We start from the raw sequence: 15,148 nt of genomic DNA on the forward strand, positions 1-15,148 counted from the left end.
AAGTTCTGCTAGAACCAGAACCGGGTCAGACATCTGGGGCCCAGAACCATTTAGAAAACATTTCCGTCTCAGCGGTTCTGCTCCTCATCCGTCATTAAAATAGAATCGGTCCAATAGACCAGGCAGCACATCCGGTTCTGATGACTCTGACCTTTTGGACCCCGGTAGTGAACGACCAACCAGAACCGCTGCTCTATGGACCTGATGGTTCCTCCAGAACCACTTTGATCGTTAAAAAGAACCGAACCGGGTTTCCTCTCCTTTATCGTCTCCATGGAAACCGGTCAGGACCGGTTTGATCCGATCAGGAAGATGCTGGCGGTGAAAGTATTCACACCCTGACAGGTTCAGGAACGTTCAATGTTCTAGAGTGGTCCGGTCCGGTTCTGACCCGATTCTGATGCTGGCAGCTACAGATTAGGGTGATGGTTCAGAGGCCTTTCAGGTTTTTCATGATTATTAAGAAACTCTTAAATTAATTTAAACCAAAAACATTTTTATAGAAATAAAACGTAGAAAAATTATTCTAGATGTTTGAATTCAGAGAATCTGTCCAGCGATGTTCGACCCAATACCTGTCAGAACCGTCTGGACCTGCCACCATGACAGATCAGAGGAACTAAATCAGAACCAGGATCAAGTGTTATGGACCGACCCGGTTCTGGTTCTGCTGGGTGTGCTTTGGTACCTGCAGGGCGCTGTTCAGGAAGCAGCTGTTCTGACCCGGTTCGTTGCTCAGGCCTTTGCTGGGAGCGATGGACGCCACGCGGCGAGGCGTCACCATCCCCGGCGTCGCTCCACCCGACGCAAAGTAGTTCCTCTTCCACGACATTCTGGCTGCGGATCAACTTCCTGTCGCTCCGACCCGGCGATCCATCTCCTCCTGAACCGAGGACCCAAACGCCAGCAGAACCGGTGGGAAAGAGGAACCAGAACCGACCCGATAAAATCCTCCAACAGCTTCTTGAACTTCTGCTCCTCTGCTTCAGCGAGAACCGGACCAGAACTCTGGAACTCAGCAGGCGGTTCCGACGGGATCGGACCTCATCGTCATGTCTCAGAGGTCAGAGGTCAGCGGGGGCCGATCGGATCGGGGCGGACCTGCAGGAGAAGAACAGAAAGTTTTGAGCTTCCAGAGGAACCAAAGCGAGTTTGGATCCATCCGGGTCAGAACCCCAGAACCATGATCCCTGGACATCATTCTGGGACTCGGTACCAGACAGACCGGATCAGAACCTTTTTATTATTGCCACCTGAAAACAAGACTCAGACGGCAGATAGAGTTTAATTAGAGGCCGAGGCGTTCCTGAACGCAGCAGAACAAAGAGCGCTGATCCCAGTAATGACAGAGGAGGCGGTTCTGATCCGACAACCCGCCATTACTGGGAACCAGCAGGACCAGCAATAACTGGATAATTCCAGCTTGGTTCAGACGCTTCGTCACTGCAGACGCTGCTTCTCCGACCGGGTCGGGTCAGTTCTGCATCTATTCAATTCTATTCAGTTTATTTCTATAGCTCCAATTCACATCATATCATCTCAGGTCACTTTCCAGTTCACCAGATCATCCAGTCAGATTGATTCAAAGTTTTCTATCTAAGGCAGTGGTCTCCAACCCTGGTCCTCAAGATCTACTGTCCTACAGATTTTAGATGCATCCCTGCTTCAACACAGCTGAATCAAATGATTGATTACCTTTTCAAGCCATTCATTTGATTCAGCTGTGTTGAAGCAGGGATGCATCTAAAATCTGTAGGACAGTAAATCTTGAGGACCGGGGGTTGGAGACCACTGATCTAAGGAAAACCAGCTGATTGCATCGACTCATTGACTCTTCAGCAATCCCTCACACTAAGTATGCTTGTAGCGACAGTGGAGAGGAAAAACTCCCTTTGAACAGGAAGAAACCTCCAGCAGAACCAGGCTCTATTTGAACAGAACTCTAGATCTATGTGAATTAGAACCTGATTAAAAACATCCAGATCAGAAAATCCTTCCTTAAGTCACTAAAACCAGAACCAGCGGGACGGTTCTGCCTAAATGGAAGGTTCCGACTGTGGAGCAGACGTTTCAGAACCGGGTTCCTCAGGTTCTGGTTAAGGCCCATCAGCGTTTTCAGAATCTCAGTAAACGGATCTAGGAGGATTACAGAACCAAAGGTCCTCCAGGGAGCGCTTGTTTACTCCACCAGGAACAGGAGGACCCGATGGGGGCGGACTCAGGAGGCGACTGGAACAGGAGGTCAGTCCGGATTGACCCGATTGGACCCGGATCACAGCATCTCAAATGAACGCTCATGAAGACCAGTTTGGTTCCAGTCCAGGTCCAATAAGTTCTGCTTCGGATCATCAGACCCATGCAGAATCAAGCTGAGACGTCAGAAAACAGTTTGGGTCTGAGGTTCTGGTACAGCAGCACACGCTCAGGTCCATGTGAGAACTGGGGCGGTACCAAGTCCATCAGCGTTAGCCAATCACAGAGCAGCTGAGCCCGTTCTACTGGAGGTTCTGCTGAGGTCCAAACAAGACTTCATGATTGGGTCAGAACAGAACCCAACCAGCAGACATCATCTGATACCAGAGGTTCTGTTGATCAGAACCACACAGAGCAGCTGCCAGCTGGTTCTGGGAGGATCCAAAGTTCTGTGGACCTACAGGTCCAGAACCTCAGAGGTTCAGCAGAACCTCCTGAACCCAACAGGTTCTGTCATTAGAGGTTCTGAATCAGGGCTGCTTGGTTGGAAGTCTGCTCTCTCTGCTTCCATCCGTGATGGTTCTGATGACCCGGCTCGTTTAGCGGGCCCTATCGGTACCACACAGATCCGATCGCCAACATGTGACCCGGCGCCATGGCGATAAGGACACCAGACCTAAGATCATTGGAAGACCAGAACCAAGGTTCTGATCCATATTTTCAGCAGCCCTCCAACAGATCCAAGGACCCGGTTTACCTGCTGGTTCCGCCCCTCCCTCAGCGTACGCTCTGTCGCCTAGCAACCGTGACAGCTGACTCACAAAGCAGGCAGAGAACAGATCCGGAGCGTTGCGCAGCTAATATCAGATTATAATCCCCACATTGCAGAGATATTGGAATCTGAGCTTAAATGTCAGCCGGTTTAATTCCACTCCCAATGCATCATGGGATACCTAAGGCTACGTAGGCTACAGCGGACCCTTCCCTCCAAGCGGGCAAAAAGATGGATGCTTTTATCGGCTGCATACAGGCCTTGGCGCCGTGCTATGATGTTATCGGCCGACGACTCGGGCCTTCGGACGACGCTTCCGCTGGATTCCAGCTCAGCCAATATCTCAGTCAGGGAAAGCTCTAAGCTGATTGGTTGGCTCAGACCACGCCTCCACCAGGAAGTTTCTGCTCTAACGGGTTTATCTCACTGATCTCTATCTATTCCCTGATTGCTCATTGGTAGCACGGGGTTGAAATGAAGCCACCGGCCGCCATATTGGTACTCCCTAGTTAGACCGGTCTCAATGTAAACAATCAGTGCGCTACAGCATCGAACAACCATGATGTTCTCATTTTCAGGGACTGAAGACTTTTAAAATAAAGAGAAATTCATCACTTTTACACAGACTGGCTGTTTCACAGCATCAGTAGATTAACTTTAACTTAGAATAAAAAAAATAAGCCCATCATATATTATATAAATCCATCACAATAACATTAATGTGTTAATGGAGCAGAATAATACAGATGAGCCATTAGTGCTAAATTGATGATGTTCATGTAATAGACATAGAAATTTATTACATTGATATGGTAACTACATCTTACATTTAAATTCAATATTTCCCATCAGGCACATGTCTGTTAATTCTATTTTCCTATTTGTAAATTATGCATGAATGATTCCATATACTTTTATGCTGTCTGTGCCTTTAAAAATGTTTCAGTTTTCCTTTTTTACCCTTTTTTCTCCCAAAGAAAGAAGAAAAAAAGGTTGAGTTGCTTTTTTCCATCAATATAACCTGAAATATATTTAATGACTTTTTCAAATGAGAAATAAACCAAATGTTCCAAAAAACGACATCATCATCCACTGAATAAAGATTTACTACATTAACATTTCACACTGAATGACTTTCTATTTTCTAACGTTAGACCCAATGTCAGTGGCTAACTCAGTCAATCTCTTCCAGTCAGTCTGAGACTAATGTTAGTCTACAGACTAAACTAAAGGATCCATCGGCTATAGATGGATTTATTGCTTAGTTCATCCACTGACTGGGAAATGACCTGAGGAACGTCTTCCTGCAGACAGAAAACTGCTGGTTTTAGCAGCTAAATACTGAACAGGGAGGCATTTTACTGCCTGGGAGTGGGGAGTACCAAGATGGCGGACGGAGGCTTCACTTTTTTCAGCCAATCAGGAATCCAGTGAATAATTAGAGGTCAGTGGTTTATACCTAGGAGGTCCAGAAGCACGGTGGAGGCCGTGTCATGGCTGGGACTAAAGGTCATGAGGGACCCATCAGTAACTAAGAACTTGGTTTCTGGTTCTGGTCCATCAGAACTGAATTATCAGAATTATCAGAACTGAATCATCAGAATTAGCTGGATCCACGGTTCCGGTTTCACCACCAGCAGCTAGCCGACCCGCAAACGGTGAAGGTTTGGTTCCGATTCTACATAACCTTTCATCGAGCCAGGAGGAGGAAGAGGAGCAGCTTCTTCCCCCTCCTCTGAGATCAGGAACCAAGGGGTCCAGTTCTGCTTGGTTAACAGAACCGAGCAGAAACCAGTGCTGACCCGGATGGCTGGTGGAACAGCCAGGTCCGATTCTGACCCCCACCGTCTTTCACCTCCACGACCAGAACCTCTGATCCATCCCTTTGGTTTCTTTGGCCTCAGAGACCCGGCCCACCTCGGAGGGAAAGGTTCTGATTGAGCAACGGGTGAAAGAACCCACAACGTTTGGTTCTGATGGTAAAGCCCGGTGGAGGTCATGTTGGCGGCCATGTTGGCGGTTCTGTTCCATCGATGCCATGGGCTGCATCTTCCAGAACCTCTACAGAACACGGAGGTTCTGTTTGGTTCTTATTCTACAGAACCATGTCGGGTCGAACAGAACCAAACCCACTAATCTGAGGCGAGCGCAGCGGGCTAATCAGAACAAAGTTTAGAAAATCTGTGGTTCTGAAGGTTCTGGTTTCCTGTTCTGATGAACTGGGTCAGGGATCCAGGATCCAGTTCCAGACGTTTGTTTTGGATCAGAACCGCCTCCTGGTTTCAGTGTAAACAGACTTTAATCCAGAACCACCTGATCCAGTTCTAAGTTCTTTTCAGACCTTTTTAGATAAAATTCAGTTTTAATCCGGATTATTAATCCGGATCATCCAGAACCGGGACTTCAGCTCCACTGCAGCAGTTTTGGGTCATCAGGGTTCTGAACGGTTCTAATGGACGTTCTGACCCGCCGGTTCGGTAGAGCTCCGGGTTCTGATCACTTTCTGTTCAAATAACTTTTATCAAAGTTCTGAAGGTTCTGATGGAGCAAATAAACCGGAACCGGATCCGGACCGCTGGACTGGATCTGGATCTTTGTTCAGGTAAGAACGGAACCAAAACCACATCCGAATCAGAACCGCTCCTCCTCATCCACAGTTCAACACCCACGAACCCACGGGGACCCCCACTGGACCCCACAGAGACCAGAACCCGGGCTGAGCAGAACCGGCAGAACCGAAGCGTTAAATCCGCAGTTTTCCAGCCGGAGTCCGGAGCGGAACCATGACGTCACTTCCAGCAAACTTCCCGGGAACAAAGAGCCCGGAGCGGAGCCGGACCGCACCGCAGGCCGGACCCGGAGAACCGGAACCGACTGCGGAGCATCGAGGTCCTGCAGCGGACACGGCCGGAACCAGAACCCCGAGGTTCGGCGGAGCAGCTCACCTTCGGTCGGAGGAGGAAAAACCTTCAGTGGGTCCGGACCTGGAGGCCTCCGGAACCGGACCGCGGAGTCTGGACCCGGACGGGACGGAACGGAGCCGGAGGGGCTCGGAGCGGCGGCATTGTGTTTAAGGGAGGGGGCGGAGTTACTACCTGCAGCGCGGGGCCGCGCGCAGGCGCAGGCGCGTGCACGGCGGAGCGCGCGCGCCCTGTGCGCGTGAGAGCCGCCGGTGCCAGCCGTCCCGGTGGTTCCGGTAGTTCCGGACCCACAGGTAGAGCAGCTTCACGGTTCTTCCTCTGGAAACTTTAGGATTTTATTTACTTTAAATATAAAAACTGTTTTTTTTTGTTTTTTTTTTTTGTAAAGAAAACATCAAAGCCTTTTATTTAATATCTCATGAGGAGCAGCAGTGACTGGAAAGGATCATTTAAAGGCAGAAAATGGCCTAGTCAAAGTCCAGAGAGAAGGTGCAGAGCAGAGTGTTTAAATCAGCTGATTATTGTTTATTTCTTTTAAGTATTTTTTTCTCTCCAGCATCTTTATCTGCCCATCATCAGGTTCTGGTTCCTTTGATCCCAGGTTGTGGGCGGAGCTTCTTTCTGGAACAGGTGAGGGATCCGGGTCACCTTGGGGGTCACACCCTGCTGCTGATTTCATCATTTCCTGGAGTTTCAGGTTTCAGTTTGTAAAATTAAAGGATTTTTTCTGACAGATTTTGGTTTAATTTTTACCTTTTTTTAAATTAAATATTTATTTTAAACTAATTTTTCTCCATATTTCTATTCCTTACAAAGCTTATAATTAATAATTATATCAACAGATTAAATCAACAGATTATGATTATAATCTGTTGATTTCTTTACTTTACAAAGCTGAATGTAAGATGTTATTCTTTCCCATTTTTACTCCCTGTATTCACTTTTAATGCTTTTTTTTTTTATTCTGAGTTTTTTCAGCTTCTCAATTAATTGTTTCTACTTTTTATCTTTTATTACATCTTGATGCAGAGGAAAAACCGGTCACTTTCCAGTTCAACCAGATCATCCAGTCAGATTGATTCAAAGTTTTCTATCTAAGGAAAACCAGCTGATTGCATCGACTCATTGACTCTTCAGCAATCCCTCACACTAAGCATGCTTGTAGCGACAGTGGAGAGGAAAAACTCCCTTTGAACAGGAAGAAACCTCCAGCAGAACCAGGCTCAGTGTGAGCGGCCATCTGCTGAGGCCCACTGGGGTTCAAGGAGACAGAAGCAGACATAGAAAAAGAAGCATAGATACAAAAGGCAACTGTCAACCAGCTCCACAGGCGGCCCCGTCCAGGAAACACACAGCCAGGCAGACGAGCTCCGAGCCAGCTCCCATGTCAGAGGATGAAGAGAGCACATCCAGTTAGTCACAGTCAGAGAAACAGGACTACACTGGAAAACAGGCCAAGCTCCGACATCTAGAAACAAAGGTGTTGATGGCAGCAGCACAGCTGATATTTCTCTCCAGGATGGAGTCACAGCCAAACAGGAACAGACCAGATGAAGCTACTATGAGAAAAAGCAGAGAGAGCAGAACGTTAGAGATTGAACTAACAGATTCTGCAGAGTGGGAGAATAGAGATAGAATGAAGCAGAATGATGAAAAAGGGGTCCCTATGTCCTCCAGCAGTCTAAGCCTATAGCAGCAGAACTATAGAGATAGATCAGGATAACCTGAGCCACTCTAACTAGAAGCTTTATGGGCTCGTGCACGCTCTCGGATGGTCTTTTGAAAAACCCTCCACGAAACCTTTAAATTAAAAAAAAGGATAAAGAATGACATAATTTTATCTATAAAATTATAATTTATAAAATGCATAATTTTAAAGTTTTAAAGCAGATTTGGATCAATAGTTAGCATATATTTTCCATCAGCAGGGTGCAGCAGCATGCTAGCTCCCTGCTCTGGCCTGACGCCCTGCTGACCCACAGATTCAGCAGGCGCCTGAATGCAGCACAGGCCTTTGCCTCCAGGTTCTGGTGGAACCGGTCCACCGCTCTGATGCGTTTCAGCAGCTCTGGATCAGCGTGGTTCTTATAGGGCGGGGTTGGAGCTGTGAGCTGACCCTGCAGCCCAGTGTGTGTCAGCGGCTGCATTGATCAGGTTATTGATCGCCTGCCACGATCGATTCATGGCAGCTCGGACTGCAGGAGCAGCTGGGGACAAACAATGTTCCCCGCTGACTCGCTTGTTCTGATCCGACCCAGTTTCGTTGAACAGAACCATGGATCACAGCACATTTAGAACAGAACAGCTAGGATGGGTTCTGGAAGCTGGAGATTTGGGATCTGTTGCTTCTGATTCTGCTGCTTTGATTCTTTATGTCTGATTTTCCTGTAGTTTTTTTTTCTGTTTTTCTCTTCAGTGATTTCAGTTTGTGAATCTTTTTCCAGAAGATTGAGATTTTAATAGAAAATAAATGAACCACGTCGTCAAAACAAACTCATTTTTCCAGATTTTGTCACCAGGAAACTAAAACAAGCAGCATATTTTTGCTGACAACAGATCCAGTCGGGTCCAAACGTCAGCAGAACCTCACAGAACCAGCAACACTGAGCTGCAGCGGGCCGTCAGTCTGTGGTGTTTGATGAAATAACAGAAGCAGCTGCAGCTCAGTGTTTGGGTGGAGATCTCATCTGAACCGCAGCTCAGAGCCTCAAACATTCCTCTGCTGCAGACTCCCTCCGCCTGGCTTCTATTAAACAGGACCAAACCGGGTCCAACTGGATCAGACGGGGCTGAGGCGTCAGCTTTATCCTCAATAAAACCGTGAAAACCCGGGAACTGTAAAATACGTCTCCTCTGTGTTTAGAAAACAAACGTTTTCCGAGGATCGACTGAAACCATGATGGGAATCAGCCTCAGCTCCAGGGGTCACATGACCCAAGAACAGGAAGTCAGAACCTCATTAAAGAACTTAATTAGGAGGAAATCCTGCTTTCTAACTTCTATTTAAATAATATTGCAGCTAATTGTTTAAAGGAGACAGATGTTTCTGTGTAGAACAAAAACATTTCTGTCTTTATCCATCAGGTTTGGCTACATTAGGGCCTGATGATGAGATCCGGATTCCCGGATTAAGTAAAAACGATGATGGTTCCTGACTGAGAACCGTCCTCTGATTGGACGAATGCTTTAACTCTCCATTGCATCACAGCTCAGCTCCAGGAAACATCAACTCAGAACCGGAAGCTTCTATATTTTTGTGTTTTCCATTTTCCAGCTGTGGAAAATGTCCGCCCGTCGTTCAGGTCCTGGAAGGACGTTCCTCTGCTCAGAGGTTCTGCTCTGCAGCAGAACCCGACTCCTGAACTTCTTGCTGCTTTTTAGATCTGTATCCAATTCAGCAGAAAGATCATTAAAGGCCATCCATCCATTAAAGCTTTAAAGGTTCCAGTGGATCACTGACTTCAGGCAGAGATGGGCGGAGCATTGTGGCTCTAACAGAATCTGAATCTTCTCTGGATTCAGTTTCTCATTCCATCTTGATTCCATCTTTTTCTGCATGCCTCTGGTTATTGGACGGTTTTTACTCCTTAAAGTGGTGATAGAATGATTCTATAGGGTATCTGGTCCTGCAGGTCTCTAATAGGGTGTGTAACATTAACCTGACAACAGCCAGATGCATGTCTCGCTCCGCCTAGCTCCACTCACATACATCTGGGAACCCGCTCATTGAAAGTGATTTCCCCAACCGAATTTATTGTCTGTCCAATCAGGACGCAGGGCGGGTGTGTCCTGGAGTGGAGAAGCGACCGTGAGATTCCAACAACAATGGCGGCTCGCATTGAGGAAGCAAGCGTTAGCATTGATGCTGCTATTTCTTCTGTGTTGTCCAATCTTTCTGATATTGTTTCATCAAAAGAACATCAGAGAACGGCTTTGAAGGCTTTTGTTGGTGGAAACGATGTTTTCGCCCTTCTCCCGACCGGATTTGGCAAGAGCTTGATCTACCAAATGGCTCCTCCTCTCACAGCGTCACGGGTTAGCTTCGGTGTGAGTGGTTGAAATAGCACATCAATAAAGATGACAGACAAGTGGCTTATCCAATCATATGCAAGGAGTTTTGATAAGGCCCAGCCTTCACTTAAGGCAATCCCTATGGCGGGTTCCCAGATGTATGTGAGTGGAGCAAGGCGGAGCGAGACATGCATCTGGCTGTTGTCAGGTTAGTGTAACATTGGTTGGGCTATAAATGGCCTATTAGCTGTTCTATGAGCCCTAATGCAGCCTGGTTAAAAGCCCTAGAACGAAACCACAGGTTTTCTTCCTTTTATGGTTTGATCATGAATATTTAGATGAGCTGTGCTCTGATTGGTTGGTTTACAACGAGCCAAGCTGCTGAGCAAAGACGCATCATAGCAACAAGCACTCACTCACTGAAAAATCAGATTGATGATATGGTAGGGGGAGTGAAAGGCAGAAAACGAGAGGAACCTTCCATCATCTGGTTTTAGCTCCGACGTCACAGACTTGGTTATTAGAATTCTAAGAATAAAACTTTTACTGCTGGAAGATCTTCTGTTTCCTCAGTTCTTTGATTCGTCCATTTAAATGATTAAATATTATATTTTTAAGGCTAGGCTTAAAACTTTCCTTTTTGATAAAGCTTCTAGTTAGAGTGGCTCAGGTTATCCTGATCTATCTCTATAGTTCTGCTGCTATAGGCTTAGACTGCTGGAGGACATAGGGACCCCTTTTTCATCATTCTGCTTCATTCTATCTCTATTCTCCCACTCTGCAGAATCTGTTAGTTCAATCTCTAACGTTCTGCTCTCTCTGCTTTTTCTCATAGTAGCTTCATCTGGTCTGTTCCTGTTTGGCTGTGACTCCATCCTGGAGAGAAATATCAGCTGTGCTGCTGCCATCAACACCTTTGTTTCTAGATGTTGGAGCTTGGCCTGTTTTCCAGTGTAGTCCTGTTTCTCTGACTGTGACTAACTGGATGTGCTCTCTTCATCCTCTGACATGGGAGCTGGCTCGGAGCTCGTCTGCCTGGCTGTGTGTTTCCTGGACGGGGCCGCCTGTGGAGCTGGTTGACAGTTGCCTTTTGTATCTATGCTTCTTTTTCTATGTCTGCTTCTGTCTCCTTGAACCCCAGTGGGCCTCAGCAGATGGCCGCTCACACTGAGCCTGGTTCTGCTGGAGGTTTCTTCATGTTCAAAGGGAGTTTTTCCTCTCCACTGTCGCTACAAGCATGCTTAGTGTGAGGGATTGCTGAAGAGTCAATGAGTCGATGCAATTAGCTGGTTTTCCTTAGATAGAAAACTTTGAATCAATCTGACTGGATGATCTGGTGAACTGGAAAGTGACCTGAGATGACATGATGTGAATATAGAAATAAACTGAATAGAATTATATTCGTGAGTAAAGCTGATGGCTGCTCTGATTCAAAGGTTATTAATATTTGTAATTATCGCATTTCCTTCATTTCTCAGTCCTGGGAATCTACTTAACGAGTTTAGATCTTACACTGTAATAATGATTTTCCCCTTCAGTGCTCTTCCCATTCTGGGCGCTCCATACTGGTTCAGAACCATTAACCTTTATGTGTTTGCTGGAGGTCAGACAACTGAAAAAACTTCTCCAGTTTTCCCAGTAAAAACCTGATTACTGTCCGAAAACAATGAGATGTTTCCACGTCCTCCTTAAGAACAATGAGCTCAGAATGAGGACAAGAAGAAAACAAAAGAGTTTGAGACAAACTGTGTCAATGAGCCGCTCATTACTGGCTTTACTGGAGGGCCCCCAGTAAGGACCAGCTTACAATGGCTGATTTTTCACAGTATTACCAGTCTGGGTTGCTGGAATCCTGCCATCAATGTCTCGGTTCCTTCCGAATAACTTTCATGGATAAAAAGCAAACTAGGAAGGAGCGCCGGAATCCAGACAAACATTCAGCCATAGGAACGTAACTGGATGATGGTGCAGCTACCAGATCTACAGGTGCTGGTCATAAAATTAGAATATCATGAAAAAGTAGATTGATTTCAGTAATTCCATTTAAAAAGTGAAACTTGTATATTATATTCATACATTACATACAAAATCATATATTTCAGATGTTTATTTTGTTTAATTTTGATGATTACAAATGACAACAAATGAAAATCTCAAATTCATCATATCAGAAAATTAGAATATTACTGAAGACCAATAAAAACAAAGGATTTATAGAAATGTTGGCCAAATGAAAAGTATGAACATGAAAAGTATGAGCATGTAGAGCACTCAGTATTTAGTTGGGCCTCCTTTGGCCTGTATTACTGCAGCAATGCGGCGTGGCATGGAGTCGATCAGTCTGTGGCACTGCTCAGGTGTTATGATAGCCCAGGTTGCTCTAATAGTGGCTTTTAGCTCTTCTGAATTGTTGGGTCTGGTGTATTGCATCTTCTTCTTCACAATACCCCATAGATTTTCTATGGGGTTAAGGTCAGGAGAGTTTGCTGGCCAATTAAGAACAGGGATACCATGGTCCTTCAACCAGGTACTGGTAGCTTTGGCACTGTGTGCAGGTGCCAAGTCCTGTTGGAAAATGAAATCTGCATCTCCAAAAAGTTGGTCAGCTGCAGGAAGCATGAAGTGCTCTAAAACTTCCTGGTATGTGGCTGCGTTGACCCTGGACCTCAGAAAACACAATGGACCAACACCAGCAGATGACATGGCACCCCAAACCATCACTGACTGTGGAAACTTTACACTGGACTTCAAGCAACGTGGATGAAGTGCCTCTCTTCTTTTCCTCCAGACTCTGGGACCTTGATTTCCAAAGGAAATGCAAAATTTACTTTCATCAGAGAACATGACTTTGGACCACTCACCAGCAGTCCAGTCCTGTTTCTCTTTAGACGCTTCTGACGCTGTCTGTGGTTCAAGAGTGGCTTGACACAAGGAATGCGACAGCAGAAACCCATGTCTTTCATACGTCTGTGTGTGGTGGTTCTTGAAGCACTCACTCCAGCTGCAGTCCACTCTTTGTGAATCTCCCCCACATTTTTGAAGGGGTTTTGTTTCACAATCCTCTCCAGGGTGCGGTTATCTCTCTTGCTTGTACACTTTTTTCGACCACATCTTTTCCTTCCCTTCGCCTCTCTATTAATGTGCTTGGACACTGAGCTCTGTGAACAGCCAGCCTCTTTAGCGATGACCTTTTGTGTCTTGCCCTCCTTGTGCAAGGTGTCGATGGTCGTCTTTTGGACAACTGTCAAGTCAGCAGTCTTCCCCATGATTGTGTAGCCTATAGAACTAGACTGAAAGACCATTTAAAGGCTTTTGCAGGTGGTTTGAGTTAATTAGCTGATTAGAGTGTGGCACCAGGGGCCATCAATTTTGAACCTTTTCACAATATTCTAATTTTCTGATATGATGAATTTGAAATTTTCATTTGTTGTCATTTGTAATCATCAAAATTAAACAAAATAAACATCTGAAATATATGAGTTTGTATGTAATGTATGAATATAATATACAAGTTTCACTTTTTAAATGGAATTACTGAAATCAATCTACTTTTTCATGATATTCTAATTTTATGACCAGCACCTGTACTGGGTCCTGCTTCCTGCCAGCGACGTTACGCTACATTCTATTCAGTTTATTTCTATAGCTCCAATTCACATCATGTCATCTCAGGTCACTTTCCAGTTCAACCAGATCATCCAGTCAGATTGATTCAAAGTTTTCTATCTAAGGAAAACCAGCTGATTGCATCGACTCATTGCCAATCATACATGATTGATTGAACGTTGCCACATGATGTAAAACATTGTGGTTACCCTGACAACGATAACATCGCGCAGCATGAGCATCTGTAGCGTTAGCGTGTCTAATGACCGGTGAAGTTTAGCCTGATCGATGACAAAACTGAAAAAAATCTGTTTCTGGTGAACAAAGTAACTGCTCTTTGGCTAGCTGTAGCTAACAGGTTAGCCTCTTTTAGCTTGCTCAGTTAGCCACATTAAGCTACACTACTTTCAACTTTGTGTCAACAACAACCGTTTATTTTCTCGAAGTAGAATAACTGTTTCATTTGTTTAAAATCTCTATGAAAGTCATTTTTAAGATGCTTCATTTGTCCTTCTCTGACCTCAGGTCTTAATAAAAAGAATTAAAATAAACTGACTTTTCTGCTTTAAGCTACTTTAGATCACCGATGAAATGTAAAATAATAGCTAATACAGGGAATAATATGTTGAGACTTAAGAAACAGTTGCAAGTTTGTCCGAGTTTGTCCGAGTTGCCGTATAATGATGTCATAAGAAGGGGCGGGGCCCCGAGCAGATCTGGTACTAGCGGAAAAGCTAAAGAACAACACTTGTCAAATTGGAACTACAGTTTTCAAGAGAATAACGACAAAAATCTAAAGTTACCCAAATGTAGTGAATATGTTAACCTCTTATAAATCCCAAAACATACGAAGGTTTGAACCTCAGCTTTAGTCTCACAGAGAGTAAACTTTATGACCCATCGATACAGGCACGGCCCACCTGATTGGGATTAGCTGGGAAACCATAGAGCTCCTTTGCTAAATGAACAGCATCCTGCTGCCTCTTCGTAGCCTCGTAAGACCATCCTGATCTCGCGAGCTTTCAAGGTTTCACTCGCAGATCAGTCTGGAGACTCTCCGTTAAAGAAAATTTGGAGCCGTTCACCAAACGAACGTCCAATTAGCGTTGGCTTTGAGGCGGGTTGAGGTGTGACGCAACGAGAAGCGCAACAGTTCAGTCTAAAGAACATGGCGGCTTCAGCCGATGAAACTAGCGATAGCGTGGCTATCGAGCAAGTTTTATCGGAATTACAGAGTATTTCTTCCCTGAAAGAAGAGCAAAACACTGCTCTGGAGGCTTTTCTCAGAGGAAAAGATGTTTTTGCTCTTCTCCCGACTGGTTTTGGCAAGAGTTTGATCTATCAATTGGCTCCTCTTCGTCGTCGCTCTGTTAGTACGTCATATGCTTCGTTGATCTGATTGGTTTATTTGGCCCGTCTATCACCAACATAGGCCAATCAGCTAACCAGTATTTTCGCCCCTTCCCAAAATTACTTCAATGGAAGGTTTCCAGACGGATATGCGGAGCAAATCCATCTGGCGGAGTCAGGTTAGCCTCTTCCTACCTGCCAGCACAATTCAGACAGCACTTAGATTTAAGTGTTCTTACAGACTCCTGTGATTCTGACCTCAGCTGATGATGTAACGTCTCATTATTCAGGTCAG

General features: G+C 45.4%; 1 protein-coding gene and 1 long non-coding RNA gene across 7 annotated transcripts in view; one reads left to right on the plus strand and one right to left on the minus strand.

The window, feature by feature from the left end:
• The window catches only part of usp54a (ubiquitin specific peptidase 54a), a 46,726-nt gene that overhangs the window by 27,462 nt on the left and 4,116 nt on the right, over nt 1–15,148 (minus strand). For 5 of the 6 annotated variants that reach the window (XM_038308305.1, XM_038308304.1, XM_038308302.1 and 2 more), the window contains exons 1-2: nt 5,911–6,066; nt 689–1,101 (exon numbers count right to left, since the gene is read on the minus strand). In XM_038308305.1, the coding sequence (XP_038164233.1) occupies nt 689–832 (144 nt within the window). In that variant the 5' untranslated portion in view covers nt 833–1,101; nt 5,911–6,066. Of the gene's footprint in view, nt 1–688; nt 1,102–5,910; nt 6,067–15,148 lie in introns of those variants that run through there. The other variant, XM_038308303.1, reaches the window with a different exon arrangement.
• On the plus strand, nt 5,552–6,677 carry LOC119798743. Its single transcript, XR_005282759.1, has 3 exons — nt 5,552–6,179; nt 6,275–6,375; nt 6,488–6,677. It is a non-coding gene; the product is annotated as an uncharacterized LOC119798743 (long non-coding RNA).

Source organism: Cyprinodon tularosa, unplaced genomic scaffold (genome assembly GCF_016077235.1).
Source record: "Cyprinodon tularosa strain WSP-4 unplaced genomic scaffold, ASM1607723v1 ctg634, whole genome shotgun sequence".
Lineage (NCBI taxonomy): Eukaryota > Metazoa > Chordata > Actinopteri > Cyprinodontiformes > Cyprinodontidae > Cyprinodon > Cyprinodon tularosa.